This window comes from Rousettus aegyptiacus, unplaced genomic scaffold (assembly GCF_014176215.1).
Source record: "Rousettus aegyptiacus isolate mRouAeg1 unplaced genomic scaffold, mRouAeg1.p scaffold_m13_p_3, whole genome shotgun sequence".
In the NCBI taxonomy this organism is placed as follows: Eukaryota; Metazoa; Chordata; class Mammalia; order Chiroptera; family Pteropodidae; genus Rousettus; species Rousettus aegyptiacus.
The window spans coordinates 144,005,721-144,027,250 of record NW_023416306.1 but is presented as its reverse complement, the minus strand read 5'-3'; the positions used below and the strand labels follow the sequence as shown (position 1 = coordinate 144,027,250).

Genomic DNA, 21,530 nt, shown 5'->3' with positions numbered 1-21,530 from the left:
CATCAAAGAGTCTACAGACTTGGATATGTACATGTGTTAAAAAAAAAAAAAGAAGAAGAAGAAGAAGTACAATATAAAATCTATATTATTAAGAAATGCAATATGCTATTGGAACACAGAAGAGGAAGCAGTTAACTGCCAAAAAAAGGCAGGGGGAGGAAAGGAGAGGTACATATGGGGAATGTGACAGAAGCTAGAAGAAAAAAAAATACAAAAAGCTTCTGTTATGCACTGAATGTTTGTGTCCCCCAGAACCCAGGTGAAGAATGAATTTCAAGGGAGGAACATTCAACAATGTTCACTGCCAAAAGAAGTCAAGTGAAATGGGAGGAGGAGGGGATGCTGATTATATAATGAAGTGTATGTTCATTGGAGTGGTAGAATAAAAGCCACACTGCATTAAGTAAAGAAGTGAGCAGGAGCTAGAGAACGGAAGACTGCAAATACAGCCTATTTTCCCATCAGTTCCTTAAATTCAACTTGGAGTGTTTACGTCCATTGTTGGAAGTTGCAATGTCCAGTAATTTGTTGCTAGTAAATGCTGTTGAGCTGGACTTCTTGTGGCAGAGGTGTGGGATGGAAGTGGGAGCACGTCAATCCACTTTGGGACAATAGCTACGTGAGAAAAGCACCTTGATGTTTTGCGTCAAACACATGTGGTTTGGAATCCCAGCTTCTTTACCCGCTGGGGACATTGAGCAAATTACTGAACCTCCCTAAAATGCTTGTCTTTTCTTTATAAATAGGAATAATAAACTACCCACCAACTCACAGACACATCTCACAAAACTATTATTATTAAATAATATAATGTATATAAAATATCTAGCATATAGTTTAGGTTACACTTTATTGAATATCTATCACTTATATTAGCAACAAGAAGTTCTTCATCTTGAGCAATCTACAAAATCATAAAAGGACTCTTGGCAAGATCTCTGGGGCGCTTTCCATGAGAAAACATGTGCCGGTGATGGGTTTTTCATGCAAAGTCTGGATTGCTTTTACACTGTTTACTGCTTCAAAATCAATTCTATAGATTTAGATTCTAACCGAAATCTTTTAATGAACAATTCCTAGATGAACCATCTACAGAGCAGCCAAGAGAAAGGAACAGTTACCTTTTAAGACAAAAATATAATTTCTTCATTTTGAAAAAAAAAATCTATAAGAGCAAGTAACTCACATGAAGGCATGTAAGTAGCCTTTTGTGTAATTTCTCCACTCTATTGAAGTAACCAATCTGGGATCTCATGGTGGACAGACTCTAAGGTGGTCCTCTCCATCCCCATCCCTGGCTCCTATGTTCATACCTTTGTGTGATCCCCTCCACTTCAGTTTGGATGGAATTTTGTGATGTGCTTCTAGACAGTAGAGTATGTCAAAGGTGATGGAATGTCACACACGATTACATTACATAATAGAAGATTCCCTTTGCCCGTTGGCTCTCCTTGCTAGTTTGTTGTAGTAAACAGCCACACTAGGGAAACCCATGGGGCAAGGAACTGTGGTGACCTCTAGGAACTACAGGCAGCCTCCCAGAGCTAAGGGTGGCTTCCAACCAACTGCCAGCATGAAGCTGGGCCCTCAGTCCTACATCAGCAAAGAAACCAAATCTGCCAATAATATGAGAGAGCTTAGAAGTGGATTCTTCCCCAGTCCAACCAGCCAATGTCTTAATTGCAGCCTTGTGAAACCCCAAATGGAGGACCCAGCTAACCATCCATGCCTGGATTCTTAATCCATAGAAACTGACATAATAAATACATGTCATTTTAAGCCACTAAGTTTGTAGTGATTTGTTGTGTAGCAATAGATAACTAATACAGTTAATTGCACAATTAAATCAACATAAAAAAGTAAATTAGGGAGATTTTCTAACACCCAGGAGAGAGGCTGTGATCAAATAAAATTGTCAAATAAACTCTTGCTTTACCTGACTTATAGCAGATGTGTGTCCCTGAGCACTGAGGTGTCCATGGCACCTGCGGTGATGACACACAGCATATGTGGTGGAATCTAGGCTCACCCTGGGAACAGGCTTGTAATCAGTGTACACTGTAAAAGCAGTGCAGATATACATCGAAGGCACTGACTCCTCCAATAAACCATTTGTATTTTTCGCCACCCAAAATCTAGTCTTCCAATTTCTGGAATCCCACTTTTCTTCTAGTAAACCATCTTTCCTCCATGCTCAGACCATGTTTCTGGTGAAGCACTCTCTCTCCACCAACTCCAGGAGTGACATGTGACTTAGGCCTGGCCAACCAAAGCATTACATTTCCCTGATGTTTGTGATTACTTAGGTTTGCCATATAATTCAAGCCAAGCCAAGTGAATCCAGCCAATAGATGCTAACCCCTGGAAACTTTTTTTTTAGTTGCCAGAAAGTGTCATTTTTTCTCCACTGGATTATAATCTGATAGGATGTAAACCAGGAGCTCTGGCAACTGCCTCGCTACACATGAAGCCAGAGAATGGAGCCAGCCCAAATGGAAGCAGAGAAAAGAGATTGGAGGTAGAGGGTAGTAAACAAGGTGCCAAAGATAACATTTCAACTCTTGAATAAAACTCTTCATGAACCAGATTTACTTTCAGTTTTATCAATTCCTTTTCTTATCCTCTCTTCTTTGTTTAGAAGAAATAAATTCCCAATATAATTTGAGTTCGATTCAGTTGTGCAAATTGCACTGTTTCTAGGACATAAGTAATATTGCCTCAATGTCATTTTATGGCTAAAGGAAGTCCAGTTTTGCAAAGAGACATATCAAGGGTAAGACACAGTGGTTCACGTATAAGCAAATCTAGCACTGACCAAATGAAGATAATGATTTGTCATAATAGGTCTCAATGAAGAAGAACTTTTCACCTTTCTATACATAAGTTTAGCAATAGATGCTTTTTTGCAGGATCAAAACAGAATAAACACTAGGTAGTCCCAGAAAAATTTGAATTTCCTATTTTGGTTTTGAAATAGACTCTGATATTACACCTTAAGAAGATAATACTTGAAGTTTCAACTTCATAACTGTTTCTTTTCCCCAAAATTGATTTTTGAAATAATATAAAAGTTTGTGAATTCTTTCCATGAACAAGAATGTTTCCTGTGATAATCTCAGACCTGAAATCCTTAAGCAAAAGATTTTCAAAATATCAGAAACTTTCAAGAACATCAGACATTTCAGAGTAATAATTGAATAGTATTACTAATGATAACAAGCTTGGGCAAAGCCACATTGCACAATCAATCCACCCAACAAACTCTTCATCCCACCCCATGGCTTGTCCATTTACTTTTTTATATGAAATGGAGGACCACACTATATAAAACAGTACTCATCCAATTCATTTTTCCCCTTATTCTGCTTTACTTTTTTACATGGCACAATAACCTGACATATTATTTCTTTGTTTACCTGGTGAATATCAGCTATGGGTAAGACTTAGATGTCCATTTTGCCAGTTACCTATCAGCTCCAGAAAGTCTCAGTTCACCTACAGATTCTAGCTCTTGCACAATTAATATGGACTACTTCAAAATCTATACAACTGCCTGAACAACACTTTAATTACTATATTGGTCAAGGTCCAGTCAGGAAAACAAAAACCACAATAGGTATTTGAACAGAGGGCACTTATGATAGAGAGTTGATTCTATAGGTATTAGGTACTGAATGAATAAAAAGAGGAATATAGAAACAGCCCAGAGGTTGTAACTTCAGGAAGCAGTTCCCATCTTTCCAGCTGGGGGAGCAAAGGGAAGCAGTCAAGGTTATTGAAGACTAGAAACTCGGGAGTGAGGCCCTATAGATATGAGGCTCGGACATCTGAGCATGGGCCAACGTCTGGCTGCTGCAGGTGGTTCAGGATCTCAGAAGAGCTCCACAGAGTTTGAGCTCAGACATCTGAGGAAGGGAAACCACCAGTGCTGTCACCTCTGAGTGGGTGACTGCTGAAAGAAGTTGGAGACTAGAACCCAGACTGCTGATACCAGTGTAGGTTGTGCTGGGGCACCCATAACAGGCACAGTGAGTAAAGGCAGGAAAACATAACTCCTTTCTCCCTTCTTCCCATCTTTCAATACCCCTCTAAGGTTTCTTTAGCACAACATAGGAGAATACTTGCTGGCAAAGAACAGTAGTTAGGAAGATTCCAGCCCCAACAACAAAAGTAGAATATGGAAGAATGGATTTGAGCCAAAAGATTATAGTTTAAAAGCAAGCACAGATCCTAATGTATTTCTCTAATTTCATTTTCTTAGGGGGGGAAAAAAATTCAAATGACATGGTACAATGGTTGACTCTTGGCTGTGTTACCACTAGCTCTCTCTTGTAAACCTTATAGATTAATCTAGAGTACACTAGATGAACTTGGGGTGGTCCATGAACCCATGAAATTTCATTATAAAATTTTTTTATATATCAGGTATGTATTTTCCAAATAAGTAAGTTCATAACTTTCATTAAAGTTTCAAAGGAGACTGTAACCCCCCCTAAAATTGGTATCACTACCTCATGGTCTCATTCATTCATTATATAAACAACTCTTAAGATTGTTTTAATGCCTTAAGTACACTATTGGTTATAACTCTCTCGGTTACAGGTAAAAGGAAAAGGAACTTGCAACCACCTCAAGAAAAGTGGGGGAGGGCAAGGGAAGCTATTCAAGGGATCTCAACCCAAGAGGAAATTACCTAGTGAAAGAAAGGGGCTCAAAATAGGACTGTGTCTTTCATACAGCCCATCAAAATAAACTCCAGTATATGTGCTCAAAGATATATTTACATTGTAGAATTATTTTTAAAAGTGAAAATTTGGAAATAAATTAGGTGTTTATAAGAATGGATAAATTAGATCAACATAAAAATGGATAAATGGTATGTTTAGATTTGTTGTACTCCTAGTAAAGAGAGAAGTAAAAGGAAACAAAGGTGGAACTTCAATTATAGCTGTCCTAGAGGGCTTCTTTTTGTTGTTTTTGTTGTTTTTTTTTTTGTTTGTTTGTTAAATTACTTTCAGCTATACAGCACAATGGTTAGGTATTTATGTACTTTATAAAGTGATTCCCCCCAGTTACTCTCATACCCATCTGGCACTATATATAGCCACTATAATATTGTTGCCTATATTCCTGATGCTGTACTCCACATCCCTGTGACTGTTTTGTAACTAATTTGTACTTCTTCATCACTTTACCTCTTTCACCATGCCCCCCACCCACTCTCCCCTTCGGCAATCATCAGTGTCTTCTGTTTATGTCTGTGAGTCTGTTTGGAAGCAACCTAAGTGCCCATCAACAGATGATTGGATAAAGAAGTTATTATGCATATAAACAATGGAATATTACTCAGACACAAAAAATGAAATCCTACCATTTGCAAAGACATGGAAGGACCTAGAGGTTATTCTGCTGAGTGAAATAAGTCAGCAAAAGACAAATACTATGTGATTTCACTTATATGCAAAATCTAGATGACTTCTTTAAAATAAATGTGAATTAAATATGGAAAAATTTTAAGATTTGGCAAAGTTAATGGTGGGTTTGTGAGTGTTTGTTATATCATGCTATATTTTTCTATTTTGAAATGTTTCATAAATTTAAAAACCAGGAGCTATAAAGGGTCCTAAAAACCCCATTAGCAATGGCCTAGACCACCCTGAGCAGAATTAACAAGAGTTCAAAGAGAAGAGCAACTTATAATTGCATCTCAGAAACTCCCTCCATTATATGGCTCCTTTTCAGAAGCATGACTCTCTCTTCTCAGGAGCAGATATTGGAAGAGAATACAGGGGGAAGGATAAAAAGGATTTACCAAAGAAAGGAGAATAAAAGAGGAGGAGGAGAAGAGGATAATATCTCTGTGGTATTTAGAAAGATAAATAAACATACAAACACACAGGTAAGACCCTCAAGCAAGAAAAAAACAAGATAAATGAACAATATATAGATGTCAAACCAATGTACTATATACTTGAAACTCATTTAAATAAATAAATTTTTTAGAAAGGTAAATGAACAAAAGTTCTTATTAAGTTTGTGGTTCCTACCTAGCTCCAGCTTCTTCTCCCATTAGGTTAGGTAATTGCAAGAAAGAAACACCTGGCTCCCTTACTGTCTGAGTCTCAAGGCAAGGAAAACTCCTGAGCTTTTTAATTATCAAGTAATTCTATTATTAAGGAAAAATTCTGGTTCCTTGGGAATCATTAAAATAGAATTTAAGCTTATTTGTGGTATAACTTACCTCTAACTCCTATAATCCATTCCTAATGATGATAAGGATGGGAAAATAGAAAATAGATTTTATTTTTATTTATTTAAGCCTGTCCTTAAAAATATTCCAGTATCTCTATAACACCCAGAAATTAAGGTAAAAATTGATTCTATATTTTGACCATTTGTATAAATTACATGTTATAACTTCTATCCATAGAGGATTTTGTTATAGGCCTGATATTTCCTTTGAAAATGACACAAAATTGCAAAATAAATAACAATGGCAACAATCTTCTTGCCTTAAATGTCAAGGCTCTGAAAAAATCTATGTCAGCTTCTAGCATGTTCACTAATATCTAGCTTTTCTTAAATATGTAAGTCAACATATGAAGAAAATTAACTTCATAAGGCTTTTAGAAAACAAATTTTGGAGATTTTGCAGAATACTAAACCTTGTTCATGGACAGTTCTGGATCACCAAGAAACATGACAAATGCTATCAAATGGAGGACTGACAAATGAGGATAAATTTAACCAAAAATAGGTTTACTTTCAAGAAAGCACTTGTAATGAAAAAGCAAAGTGCAGGTATTGTAAATAAAGGAAAGACAGGATGCAACATTATGTGTAGTAACACACCCTATAGAAAGGCAATAAAACCTGTGTGACATAAATCAACTGCATTGTATTGCCTGATACCATTTAGTCTCGATCTCCACAAGCCATCCAAAGGACATCAACAGAACAAAATACCTTCAATCCATAAAAGTTTGAGACTGACCAGCCACTAAGAACACTGTAGGATTTTCCCTTCTATGTCATATTAATCTTATAATCTGATTGAAAATTCAAATTATATCACCCTGATTTCAAAGCCTACTGTTCTACTTTTTAAATACGTTCCATGTAGCCAAAGAGTGTTTCTAAAGTTCCATATGCCAGTATACTTGGAACACATTAATTCCATTAGCAGGCTATTTCAGGAAATAGTGAGCATATTTCTTGGAAACAAATACATGTGGTTAAAAAACAGCCTCAAAAAAAAAAAAAAAGTATGAGGTGAAAAACTGAAAACAAAGACAATTTTTAAATGCAGTTAGAACTCCTTCCATCACATATCAAAGATGTCAGAACTGCCTCTTGACTGAGATTTTGGTGTTGTGGATTTGGGTCTTTAAACCAAAAAGCCTATCTTGAGATGGCACTGTAAGGGATCTATCTGCCTCTTAATCATAGGCAACTGCTAAATGAAGTGTATCTATTTTCTCTGTTACATTACTATTGGCAACCAGGTCCTCAGTAAGTGCCCAGAAATGTTTCCATGGTTACAAAAAGCATTCAGCATCCCTCTTGTTTTGGGCCAATTTAGCTTAAAATCTATTGTGGAGAAAAATATGGCACATTAAGGAACATAAAATCAAGACACAGCGTTATGAAAAGAATTCAAGGTTAAATGGGAAAAACAGGCTTGACAAGGCTTTTTAAAAAGTGCATATAAATCACTGATTAAAAGGCTTCCTTTGCCGAGTGTATCTCCAAATACATCTCTTGAAAAGACTGCAAAGCAGCCCATGCACTGTGTCTGACATGATCCCTTGGTATAAAGGAGAAAATGAGCATGTGAAGATAATTTACGACTTAACCAGCACATAAAATTAAAAAAAAAAAAAATTTAACATTCACAGAGCTGAAAGTTCAGTTCCTTATCCTAGTATCATAGGGCCCTGAGGTACTTAAATATTTTAAGGAAAGAGAGAAATAAGAGCTTTTGTTCATTTGCTACAGGCGTTTGAAGTAAATTAGTGAGCTATATTACACTAGGGGGAGAGAGAAAGGGACGCTCCCTAGAGGCAATTTAGCAAAGCTCTTCCATCTGTAGTCATGAGTGAATTGGAACAAGGGGACCATCTCATTCTAGGTCTCTAATGCATTCCCAGTGCTACCACAGACCCAGGACATCAAAAACATTTTTGCATTCTCTGGAACATATTAAATGAATGGTATAAGCTTTTTCAATAATCTGAAGGAGAGACCCATAGCTTATCCTTGTGTATACTGGTCCATTCACCTTTCCCAGAAACAGAGCTTTGTACTTGGTAGGCATTCAATAAATATTTAATTAACTGAGAAGGGCCATCATACAAGACCTCTCTATAAAGAAGTGTTTCTCCCTATATTTACCTATGCATACATACCACTCTTTATCACTTTATTGTTCTTATTTTCACTGTGAAGCGGAGAGAAGTGGTGAGATTTGAAATCGTAATGTTATTAAGAACTAATTAGTATACTTTCACTTCCAAGGAGATAGTTGTTCTTTTCCATATTCTCCCTTCCACTTACAACCCAAAACCCCAAATACTGTATATAAAACAAAGATTAAAAGACTGAACAGTACAGAGAAGAAAGCAGACTGACTAAGAACCATGGGACTCAAGGAACAACATGGAGTGAATGCCCTAGGTTTTTTTCCCTCATATATGTCAGACTTAAAGATGGAGGAGCTGGCAACCCAGAAATGCCAATAGGCATAAACAAACAAAGACCTCGAGAAAAGCTTGCTCTCTCTACACAAAAAACCAGGGAAGGTACACTCCAATATCCCCACCCTGGGGTGCCAAAGAAGGCCATTTAGGAATCCAGAACTTTCATTCTTGATGGTCAGTAATGACCATCTTGTGCCCACAGTATCAGAGGACACCCCATGAGAAGTCTGGACTTCCATTTGAAGTAATGAGGCACTCCTGCCCCTTCTGACTTGGGTGGTGTCAGAAGTCAGTGGAGACTCCGGATTTTTACCATCATCCAGCAGTAAAAAGGCTAACCTCAGCTCAGTGTTAGTGGAGACCACATGGGGAGATGGAACTGCCAACCCAGTTCAGCCTTAATGAGGAGTACCCCTGCAAGGGTTAAGGGAGGCAAAGAGGGAAACCTGGACTTCTGCGTTTATCTAGCAGTAATAAGTTGGTGCCTCATTGCCTTTCCAGAGCCCTGTCAAAGATTCTCTTTTTGGGGGAACAACATCAAAATAACGACAAATATTTCTCCTTATATGTTAATATTGTTTTATACACTGTTTCTTCTTACAATCAACTATAATAGCTCCCTAACATATACTCTTTCCTCAGATTTGGACTCCAAACCGAAGCTAGAGTTATTCTTCTAAAACAGAGCTCTGTTGGTATCACTCTCGATTACCATCTTTTTGAGATTCCCAACTGCTTACAGGATAAAAGCTAAATCCTTAACACGAAAAGCAAAGACCTTCCCAACTGCAGCCTAAACCATACCCTCATTATCCATCCCTGAAAACGTCAAGCTTCTCCACATGTTTGTGTTCACATCATTTCCTCCAACTAGAATGCCTTTCTCTCTCCATTCACCTGTTAAATTCTAACTCATGCTCACAGTTTGCAGTCCTACATCATCTGCTCTGTGGAACCTTCTCAGGTCACCTCTAGCAATGGTACCAAGTACATGGTTATTATAACTTTAAACAAACTTTTTTTTTTATAGGACTTGTTATATGGGACAAGCATTATAGGCATTACAGAACTTTAGGGAAAACCAAGATAATTCTCCTCTCAGACAGACAAAAACCCCTCCAAAAAAAAAAAAAAAAAAAGTCAAAAATTACCAATATTGGGAAATGAAAAAGGAGATCATTATAAACCTTACAAACATTAAAAAGATAATCAGAAAATACTATGGCCATAAATGTAACAAAATAAATAACATGAAAAAAATCCTTGAAAAACGAAAACTTCCAAAAATCCTTCAAGAAAGACTTATAACTTGAGTATTCCAATACATACTTTAAAAGTTGATTTTGTATTTCAAAATCTTCCCACGGAAAAAATAAAATTCCAAGTTCAGTTAGCTTCAAAAAAAATTCCAGCAAATATTTAATAAATAAACAATAATAATTGAATACAAATTTTTCCAGACTCTGGGAAAGGAGAAACATTTCACAATTCATTTTATGAGGCCAGCACTACCCAGGTACCAAAACCAGACAGATGTTGCAAGAAAAGAAAACTACAGACTAATATCCCTAATGAAAATAAATTTTTAAAAAATCCTCAACAAAGTATTAGCAAATCAAGTCTCGCAATATGTGAAAAGAATAGTATACTATGACCAAGTGGATTTTATGCCAGGTATACAAAACTAGTTAAACACTCAAAAATAAATCAGTGTAATTCATCTCAACAGACTAAACAAGAAAAATCATATGATCTGCTCAATAGATGCAAATAGCATAATTCAGCACCTTTTCTGATAAAAACTCTCAGCAAATTGGAATAGAAGGGAATTGCTTCAATATAATGAAAATCATCTATAGAAACCTACACATACCTACTAAGCAATAGTGAAAGTCAAAGCTTTTCCACTAAGCTCAGGATCAAGGCAAAGATACTTTCATCACTCATTCAAAATGATAATATTGTGTAATCAGTAAAGAAAAAGAAAAAATAGACATTGATATTGAAAAGGAAGAAATAAAACTGTCATTTCTCTCACAGATTACATTATTGCCTATGTAGAAAATCCCAAAATTGCAATTAAAAAAAGCTATTAGGACTAATCGCTGAGTTTAGAGAGGCTGCATAATACAAAGTCATTATTTAAAAATCAGTGGTATTTCTATATAATAGAAAGCAGCCATTGGATTTTAAAAGTTATAAAAGTATTATTTATAATAGTATCAAAAAAATACTTAGGTCTAAATCTAACAAAATACATAAGGGACCTATATGCTGGAAACTAAAACGGATTTAAAAAATTGAGAACTAAATAAATGAAGTGATATACCATGTTCATGGATTGCAAAACAATATAATTAGCATGCCATTATCTCCAAACTTATCTATAAATTCAACACAATTCCAATCAAATTCTTAAATTTTTTTTTTGTAAAAATAAGCTTATTCTAAGAATTATATGGAAAAGCAAATAAACTACAACAGTCAAAAAATTTTTTTTAATTAAATAAAGTTGGAGGGGTCACACTACCTAATTTCAACACTTTTATTATAAAACTATAGTGATCAAGATAGTGTGATATTGGAGAAAGAATATAAATATAGATTAGTGGGAAAATACAGAAAGTCCAGAAATAGACCCACATGTATATAGATAACGGGTTTCTCACAATGATGTCAAAGCATATAATGGAGAAAGGATAGTCATTTCAACAAATAGCATAGGAATGATTGAAAATCTATATAGGGGTGGGGGAGGAGAAAACTCAATCCATATCTTGCATTATATAAAAAATTATCTCGAAATAAATCATGGCTCTAAAATAAACACATAACTTTGAAATTCCTGAAATAAACCACAGGAAAAAAATATTTGCAGCCCTAGGTTATACAAAGATTTCTTAGATATGATACCAAAAGCACAATTCATAAAAGAAAAACATGATTTCACCTAATTACGAATTTCTGTTCTTTGAGGGACATTGTTAAGAGAATAAAAAGACAAGCCACAAAACAGGGAGAAAATATGTTTAAATCATACACCTGAAAAGTAACGCATATTCAAAATATAGACTTAACTCAAATCTCAAAAATAAGAAAACAAAAAAAATTCAATAAAAATGAGCAAAAGATTTGGAGACTTTACCATGTGAGCCTATAGATGACAAATAACTACATGAAATGGTGCTCAATGTCATTAGTTATTAGGTCAATGAAAGTCAAAGCCAAATTGGGATGTTAAAACCCATGAAGGATCTGAGATTTTACCATACTTGCATACAAACAAGCTAACTTGCTTCAGTTTTATGAACATTGGCAGAAGACGCAAGACTTCTGGGTCAGAGTCAATGAATAATTTATTACAGCACAGCAAGCAACATGAGCAATGTCAGTTGCTAATTCTCCAAGTACCACAGGGGCAGATGCAGGCCCAGACAGATTCTGTGCATGCACGGGTATATGCACACCAAGTTTGGAAAATCTCTATTATTTGCAAGCAAATCTGCCTAAACTTTGCCCTAAAGAGAGACATTAAATTTATTGGACAGGACAGCAAATAAATCTTCCCTCTGCTCTGGAGGGAGACACTATCTCTGCCTTTCAAGGCGCTCTGTCATACACATATCCTTGAAAAGATAATCCAAAATAAAAGATGTTTGTGACTGTGCTCTCAGGACATGCAAAAATGCAAAAGAACAATGGAGAATTATCTCCCAACATCAGCTATGACTACATACCCATGAGAATGGCTTTAAAATTTTTTTCAGTAATAACAATATCCCAAAGTGCTGGTAAAGACATGAGTGACTAGAAGTCTCATAGATTACTTTTGGCAATACAAAATGATACTTTGGAAAACAGTACAATTTTTTTTATGAAGTTAAGCACATACTTCCCATATGACCCAGCAATCTCACTCCTAGGTATCTCCCTAATTGAAATGAAAACTTATATTCACACAAAAACCTGTTTTACAAATGTTTATAGCAGCTTCATTCATATTGTTAAAAACAGGAAACAACTCAACTATCCCTCGGCTGACGAATGCATCAACAAACTGTGGTGCATTCATGCAATGGGGTACTACTCAGCAGCAGAAAGGAGCAGACCACTGAGACACATGACAGCATGGATGAATCTCAAATGCATTGTAAGTGCATTATGAAAGAAGCCAGATCAAAAGGCTACAAACTGCACAATTCCATTTATATGACATTCTGGAAAAGACAAATGATAGAAACAGGAAATATATCAGTAATTGCCAGGAGCTGGATGTAAGGAAAAGAATTGACAACAAAGGGGCTTGAGGGAATTTTTTTGAGGTGATGAAACTGTCTTACACCTTGATATGGCAGCGGTTACAAGACCCTGTGTGTTTGCCAAAACTCACAGAACTGTACTAAAAAGGATTAATTTTACTGTATGTAAATTAATATTTTTATATAGAAAAAAAGAGTGAGAGTATATGCGGAAACTCTAGAATCAACTTTCCTGAGCTCTGCCTCTTTCTCAATGTGAATCTTGGGTATAGTTTCAAACTCTCTAAGCATCAATTTTCTCAACTGTGAAGTGAGCATAATAATAATATTTACCTCTTACAGTTGTTAGCTTTCATGTTGCTGTTACATCATTAATTATGATTTGATGTCCTATTACATACTATCATTGTGCTTGATGTTAAAAATATAAAAATGAATCTATGATATGACCCCTGCCTTCCAGGAGGCTACAATCTAGTGAATGGATAAATCTAGTCTCTTGAATGGATAAATAAACATAATTATTTTACTGTCATTAATCATATTTTTAAAAATTAACAAAAGCAAGTGTTAAATACCCACTGAGCCAAAATTGTAACAATTTTAAGTATAGCTCAATTTTAGCAAGAATTTTCTAAAAAAGAAATAGAAATTTCAAGTCAAACTTAAGAAATCTTATTGGTAGTCCAGATATTTCTATAATTATCTCTACAGGTAATTTGAAAACACTTAAAATTGTATTTATTTATAGTTTATAAGATCAGATTAAGAGAGAATATCATCCTACCTTGTTTTCACTAATTTATTCTAGCATTTACTATTACTTCGAGTAAGAGTATCAAGGAAGTATTATAGAAAGAATAGAAAACCGTTTCCTCATTTTCCCAGACTTCATATAACTGCATAAAACATTTCCTTACAAAGATAAAGCTAAAAAGAATCATGAAAATAGATGAAGAGACTTTATGAAGTACTCCAGAAATAGCTGCTCCCTACAACAAGAAGAGAATGAATTGCTTCACCTTTATATTATATAACCTGTGAAATGGTGAAACTGAGTTTGTGGGTTCTGTTGCTCTATATTAATAAATAGGCTATGTGGGCTATATATCATAACTACACATCATATATAGACACCCAACATCATCCTCTGCATATCATATACCTCACTGTCTTTCAGCCAGATGGAATGTCCATTTTTTAGGCTCAGAGTATTAGAAGTATGAAAATTTTATGCCAGAATATACTACAGCTGCATTAACAGAATTAATTAAAGTTTCCTCATATTTATTATACATTTATTAAATGCCTATTATATGCTCAGTTCTGACAGGATAAAGGTCTATACACAGTTCGTCTTAAACATGTCCTTTCCATTCAAGGCTAAAAGAAAATCAAGTTATTCTTATTTCAAAGATTTCCTATCTACTGTCATCTCACATCATGTCTCAGTGAAACATTGTGAGAAGTGTTCTTAAAGTGTTATCAACTAAAAATTTTGCAACAAGTATGGCTTTTTGCACAGGATTTCACACTGAATAATATAGTAACATCTAGAGATTCCTAACCTAGTGAAAAAAAGAGAACAATTTAAAGGATATTTTAGAAAGCATGACATATGTACGAGGTGCTTCTCAAACAGAACCCACAAGCTCATTTTCATCATTTCACTTGCTCAGACTATTGTTTGGGAATATGGAGCTCACAAACATGGATTTTCCAAAGTTTTATATATTGAAAATATTCCTAAGGATTACATCTCTCAGTAAGAAGCTAACATATGGAAAAGGTATATGAGAGAGAAAAATAAAATTCATATGATAACTAAAACAAGTCAAAATAAAATGAATAGAAATGTTCTTTGGAAGAACCCAGAGAAAATGATTACTGACTAGCTTACCTTGCTTTTTTCCATTAACATTTTCTAAAATACCAGAGAGCTGGCTCTCAAAGCCACGTTGAAGGCCACTCCTTTGCTTTTCAAGGTGATGGTCTTCCTCAGCAATAGAAGAAAGCACATGCGGTAGCTTTTGGTCATCAAGGGTCTGATTGGGCCACTGGGACATTATGGAACACGAGTCCTTTGCATGTTGGCTAAGTCTAGGGCTTGAACTTTGGGTAGAGTCCTGCAAATCACTATTACAACAGGAGAAATGATCCACTTCAAGAAACAAGGAATTTGTGTCCTCTTGACTCCAATCATTGCTTTGTTCTTCATTTTCAAAGTAAGTTTCCTGCATCTGCATATCATCTAAGTCCTGGTCTAACTTGTCACTCAATTTAGAGTCTTGTCTGCTTAAGTTAACCAGCGAGGCAGATAACGCATCTCCTGCTTGCTGGAGAGCTTCATATACCCGAGACATCCAGGAAGAGAGAGGCTGGAAGAAGTTCTGAGCATCCTGAGACGCCATGGCCAACACCATGGCCAGCTATTTGATGTCTAAAGTTCACTTGTTCAGGTCCTTCAGTACTCTGGACTTAATGTGAACTACAGAATAAGCATGATGGGAAATTAAACTGAAGATCTCTTAGTGGCTGTGAATATTTCACTCTCAAAACTTCTCAGCTGAAACAGAGGAAAGAAATACTTACACCTGTTAAAGTTACAACTCAGACCCATTACCAAATACCTACAATCAATGTCAAACAGTAATTGGGGGCAAAAGGAGATCATCATTGAAATCTTAGGGTAGCTAAATAAAAATTACTGTGACAGTATAAACATAAATTATTTCAGTGCCTATTTACATCCACAGGCATGTGCAAAACTTCCATTACCAGTAACCGGCTCTATTCATGTGAACTGAGAGGTCTATCCACATAGACCACACCTAACAGTGTGAAAAGAATAAATGGCTCTTCATTAAAAGGCAGTTAGATATGACATTTCAAAATACAAGAAAGGTTGGATGCTTCATCTATGAACCTGCAGATCCCAGAGAGCTAGCTAATAAGCATCTCTGCTTCATGACAAAAAGATTTATCCTTTCAAAGGAAATGTGTGCCTGGAATTAAAAAGCTTTTAACACGTCTTAAAGTAGGATTTTTATACTTTTATGTAATTTCTAGAAATTATATCTATTCTTGGGGAGCAAACAATCACTGAAAAACTGAGGATGGCAAGTGGATTATGCAGCTTACTAGAGATACATCCCTAGCATCTCATTGCCTTTGTCTATATTCCAACCTCCCCAAGACAGCCCTTCACAACCTGTGAGACTCTTGAGAGACACTTCTTCCCACTAGATTTACAACCTGAAGGAGGTAGCTAGAAGACATCAACAGAGCAACAGAGCACAATGAAGATTCAAGAGCTAAATATCTACACTTTTACATATAGACATGCATACAAACATATGCAGATATGTGTGCATACATATGCATATGTATGTGTTTTGTGTGCGTATATGTATTTAAATATCTTATTGTCTTTATGCTTCTCATCAACAGCTCAGGATAAATGTTATGAATGACAGTAGAGCTTAAATTCACTGCTCATATTTAATTACACCATTTCTTTTATAGCAACAGCTTCCTCTATACCAAATCTACCAACGATCTTGTAAGTTTCAGCCCTCTTGACCTCAGGGTACTACATTTGAATGACTGCCAATATTCTCCTAAAAATTTCTCTCTGGCTTTTGTAATTACCATTCATGCATGCATTGATTCATTCAATAAACAAATATTGATTAAGTGCCTATTAAGTGCTGGGCACAATGCCAGGTATAAGCTAACCTTGAGGTCTCTGTCCCCATGGAGCCTACATTCCAGTTAAAGGGAAACTGATCTCTCTCCACTTTCCCCTTATGCTGAATAATTCATGTGTCTGTCTTTTAGGCTCTTCCTTATCTTCCCACCAGCTACACATACGCAACCACCCATGTCCTCTGGTTTCCCCTCCTCCCCCTTTATGCTCATCAGCTGGGAGAATTGACCCATCTATAAGTCTCAATGAATATTTTTTTTTAAACTCCAAAATATACATCTCCATCCCTCAGCTCATCCCTCTTTTTAGGTTGTATCTCCGGTTATCTAAGCCGGTAGTTCTCAAATTTTTCTGTCAGAAGCTGGTGAGCTAATAAAAGAACACAGGGGCCCAGGCTGGTTGAAGGAATAAGTCCCGGACCTTTGTATTTCTGCCAAGATCCCTAAGTTAAGGGTCCCCAACCCCAGGGCCAAGGACTGGTACCAGCCATGGCCTGGTAGGATCCAGGCCACACAATAGGAGGTGAGCCACAGGCCAGTGAGCAAAGCTTCATCTATATTTGCAGCTGCTCACCAGCACTAGCATCACCACCTCAGCTCCACATCAGATCATCGGGCATTAGATTCTCATAGGAGCACAAGACCCTGGTGCCAAAAAGGTTGGAGACCGGTGTCATAGGTAATTCTGATACCCGCCAATGAGAAATGCTGAGAAATGATAATCTAAGGGAATAGCTACACTTGAGTGTCTCACCAAAATCTCAAATTCATCTCATCAAAACATAGCACATCACTTTTGCAACAAAAACTGTTCAACACTCTAGACTTATAACATTCTAGTGATTGTGAATTTCTTCAACACTTCCCCCTTCCACTCCAAGTTCTGCTAGTCTGGAGTCTATAAAGACTCTCTTCCATTATGTTTTGTACAGTAATCACCTTCCCTGTTTGGTTTCCATCTCTAGTCTTCCCAAGCCTAGATTTGCTCACCATAACCTGATCTGGTATCAGGTTTATCAGCTGTCTCCTCCCTTAGAATGGAAGTTCCCTGGAGGTCAGGGATCGGCTGTTCTGTTCTCTAGCTTACCTTGAGGACCTAGAAGAATCCCAAGCACATAGTAAATTCTCAATAAACGAATTAACAAACCTTATTTAAAACTGTGCATAGGACAGTCCCTGGGATATCGTATGTACTCAAATTCGTTAAATTGATGAGTACATTGGAATTGTTGAAAACATCTGAATGTTACCACACAAATTGCCTGCTTGGTAACACTGAAGAGTTCTTTCAGCGTTTGTCCCACCCCATCCCACCACCATAGTTGTTTTGTTTGTATTTTCTCCAAAAATATTTTGCTTAAGTTAATATACTTCAGGGCATCCCCAACCTAGAAAGTTCCCTGAGATATGATTGAGTTTAGCCTCTACCACTGTCCGTTAGGTACTTGAAACTTTTTAAGGCAGAAATGACATATCTTCCTTAGTCATCCAATAACCCTTTTTATTGTTTTATTATAAAGAGAAAGCTTTGTTTTCATATGCAACCCAAATTTTTTAAATTTAAGCAAGCATTTTCTTGTCCAGTCTTTAAACTAGGAGTAGCCCATGCTCTCAGTCTCATATCTCCCTGTCTTCCAGAATCTCTATGCATCAAATTCCAATGGCGATTTTTTAAATCTTGGTCTATGGCCATGCTACCCTGAACAAGCCCAATCCTATCCGATCTCAGAAGCTAAGCAGGGTCAGGCCTGGTTAGTACTTGGATGAGAGACCACCTAGGAAGACCAGGTGCTATAGGCATAAAAAATTTTAAAAATAAATTTAAAAATAAGGGATTGCAAGCAGACAAGGTCCTTGCAATCTGTGTGGTCAACCAATGGTTGTCTTACCTAAAAAATCAATCCATAAATCAATCAATCTTGTATCATTCCTGTAATTAAAAAAAAAACAAAAACAAAAACAAAAACAACAATGAGAAAAAAAAAACCCAACTCCCTATTTCTTATATTGCAAAATTTGAGCACTGGCAAACATTTATTCCTGTTTACTGACACAGAGGTTTTGAAACTTAATTTTAATGCCTCAAATTCACTTCAGTCCTCACCTTTCTCTGTACTTTATACCCACTTGCTTCACTCATTTCTGTGTAGCCTCTCTTATCCCTGGAAACATTTGAATTTTTAAATCCTACCCTAAAGAATAAAGTTTACCTTCTCTACTAGGACAAACAGGAGAGGTGATGCACCAAAAAAAAATTTTAATAATCATCACAAGCGAGAAGACAGATGCTCAAAAAAACCAAAATATCAGCACTATCTAACTGGCCTTTGAGCTAGGGGGGTCCTCAGGGCCTCCTGTTGGGTATCAACTCTTTAACTTCTGAATCACTGGTATGAGGAGGTATGGGGAGTGCAACAAGGCAGTGGGAAGGACCGCAGATCAGCAGCTATTTATCAACCAGATTGGAACTGTTTCCACATTTTCACAACTCACAGAGCCATATCTTTTGTCCTGACTGAATGTCCAGCTGTGCATGAGCTGTCCCCCAATAATTCCACCCCATAGTGGGGACTCACCCATTCCTCACCACTCATCGCTGTAAAGCCACACCAACATACTCAGCATTTTCTAAGGGGACTGCTCTTTCTTGATTTCTGTTTACTCTGCCCAGGATGCCATCTCTCCCTAGCCTGTCTTGTAAATACTTACTCATTCTGTACAAGCAAACCCCTATTTCAACTTTTCATCTACAATCAAAGGTGTGGCTTCAAGTGCTCTGAATGTGCCTTTATGATATAAGGTTTCACTCTGTGTGGTCACTATTTGTCAAATTTCCTATCTCAATGAATTGCGAAACCTAAGTACTGGCACTGTGTTTATACTTAATAACACCAGGACTCACACAGGGTAGGGATTCTATAAATATTTTTTGAATGAATGAATGAATGGTATTAATGAAAAATTTTAAAGCTAAATATCCCTGATTCTTTAACTTTTCTTCATCTGTAAAGTGAAGTTAACCAACTAAATGACCTCTAACAGTTCCTTCCTGCTCTGAAACCCAAGAATTTACCAGTGTGGGCTAGAAAAGCATTGAAACATTGAGGCTGGATATATTCAGCAGGAAATAGCCTTTTCGGGGATTGGCTCTGTAGTTTTGTCAATAACCACTGTCGGATAATCTCAGAGTGAATGGAAGGAGGCCAAATCTCAGTCTATATATGAAACAATGCCCAGTTGCTATATTTCTAAATACTAAAAAAAGAAAGGGCACCTACAGCTAGAACCTGAAAAACCATCTAGTTAGCAACTCTAGAGACCTTTCATATTTTTACTAAAGCAGTCTGAAACCAAAACGGCTGAGCTAGCAGAGTAACCATGGAGATATCTTTGCTGCTTAGGTAAATTTCAACTCGCTTGATAGAGCATGCCAGGAATATCAGATATATTCCTGGTAACCCAGTTCTTTGGGGGCTTTCCTACAGCTGAAAGACAATGTGGCTTCTGATATAATAATAATAATAATAATAATAATAATAATAATAATAATAATATAATAATAATAATAATAATAATACATGAGAAAAGAAAAATAGACTAGATAGTCCAGGTCTCTGAATTAAAAGAAAAAATACATAGAAGGTCTGTGGTAACTGAGAATGTTCATTATTTGAGTTAAAATAGTTCATAATAATTTATTACTATGAGGAATTAAAACAAAACACCAACAACAAAAAATGTGCATGTGTGTGTTTAACATACAAGCTCTGACCACAGACATGTCCAGGGAAAGTCTACAACCTCTCCAATTACTAAACTAATAATCTAATAAAGAACTATTAAAAATTGATAAAGATGGAGGGAAAATTATTGGTATATTCCTAGGGGATATACTTCTTTAAATTTTGTTTTAATTAGAATTATATTTTAGTTACAAAAGTATTTAAGTTAATTAAGGTTATTTTAAACATAGGAGATGACTGAACAAAAGATTGATGTTTCTATAGTGGGAAAACGATCAAATTCTTGAGTCATATGCTTTATCACATATTTGATCATCTACCTTAGATAATTGTAAACAGAAATGTTCCATAATAATACTCATGGTCCTTCAAAGGCTGTTAGTTAAATCTTTTTGCCCTCATTTTCTATCTGATGACAGATGCTTGGAGGGAGGAGAAAAGCTATAATCTAAGAAGAAATGCCAGATTGTAGGAACTATGCCTTAAAAAATTGTTATTTTGGTGAAAGCTAAAGTGGAAGCCTGTATGATGCCTCTGTGATTCTTAAAGGATTATCAGCTCCTAGAGAGAGTCAGACAAATTCTGAGAGAAAATAAAATGTTCCCAATAATGTGGTCCCCAGGTAACCAATCCCTAAATCAAAATCTTGCGCAGGTTCATGCTTATTAAAGTATGTTAATCTTCAACATTTTTGGGAGGAAAAATTACCTTGGAAAATCTACTCCTTCTTCTCTGCCAGGACCTGTAGGGCAGTCATAAGTAAAAGTCAAGGATATCAAGTTTATTGAGTGTCTCCTTGCAGCCATCAGTTAACTTCCTTGTGCCATCTATTAGACATGGGTTTATTACTGGCTTCCTAGAGTGGTCATGAAGCTAATTAATACTACAATTTTTATGACAATTATCATGCCTTTCAAAGAAAGGCATTTTGTATTACCTAGTATAAATAAGAAGGCTTAAAAAGATGAATAATGCATAGAGTCAAAATAAGAACTACAAAATGGGCTGCAATCCATATTTAACATGGTTCAAAAGAGTCTATAGGTGTTTTCTATTGAAAGTAAATTTATTATGTGGGTAGGAATATGTACCATTGAGATAAAATATCTTTTGTGGCATTT

At 36.1% G+C, this 21,530-nt stretch overlaps 1 protein-coding gene and 1 pseudogene across 3 annotated transcripts in view; one reads left to right on the top strand and one right to left on the bottom strand.

Moving 5' to 3' along the window:
* The window catches only part of SYT16 (synaptotagmin 16), a 203,940-nt gene that overhangs the window by 73,733 nt on the left and 108,677 nt on the right, over positions 1 to 21,530 (bottom strand). Inside the window, exon 2 of one of the 3 annotated variants that reach the window (XM_016141798.2) lies at positions 14,859 to 15,524. The exons of the other annotated variants lie outside the window; for them this stretch is intronic. Within the exon in view, the coding sequence (XP_015997284.2) occupies positions 14,859 to 15,381 (523 nt within the window). The 5' untranslated portion in view covers positions 15,382 to 15,524. The remainder of the gene's footprint in view (positions 1 to 14,858; positions 15,525 to 21,530) is intronic. 3 annotated transcript variants of the gene reach the window in all.
* LOC118601290 lies at positions 18,348 to 18,466 on the top strand (annotated as a pseudogene).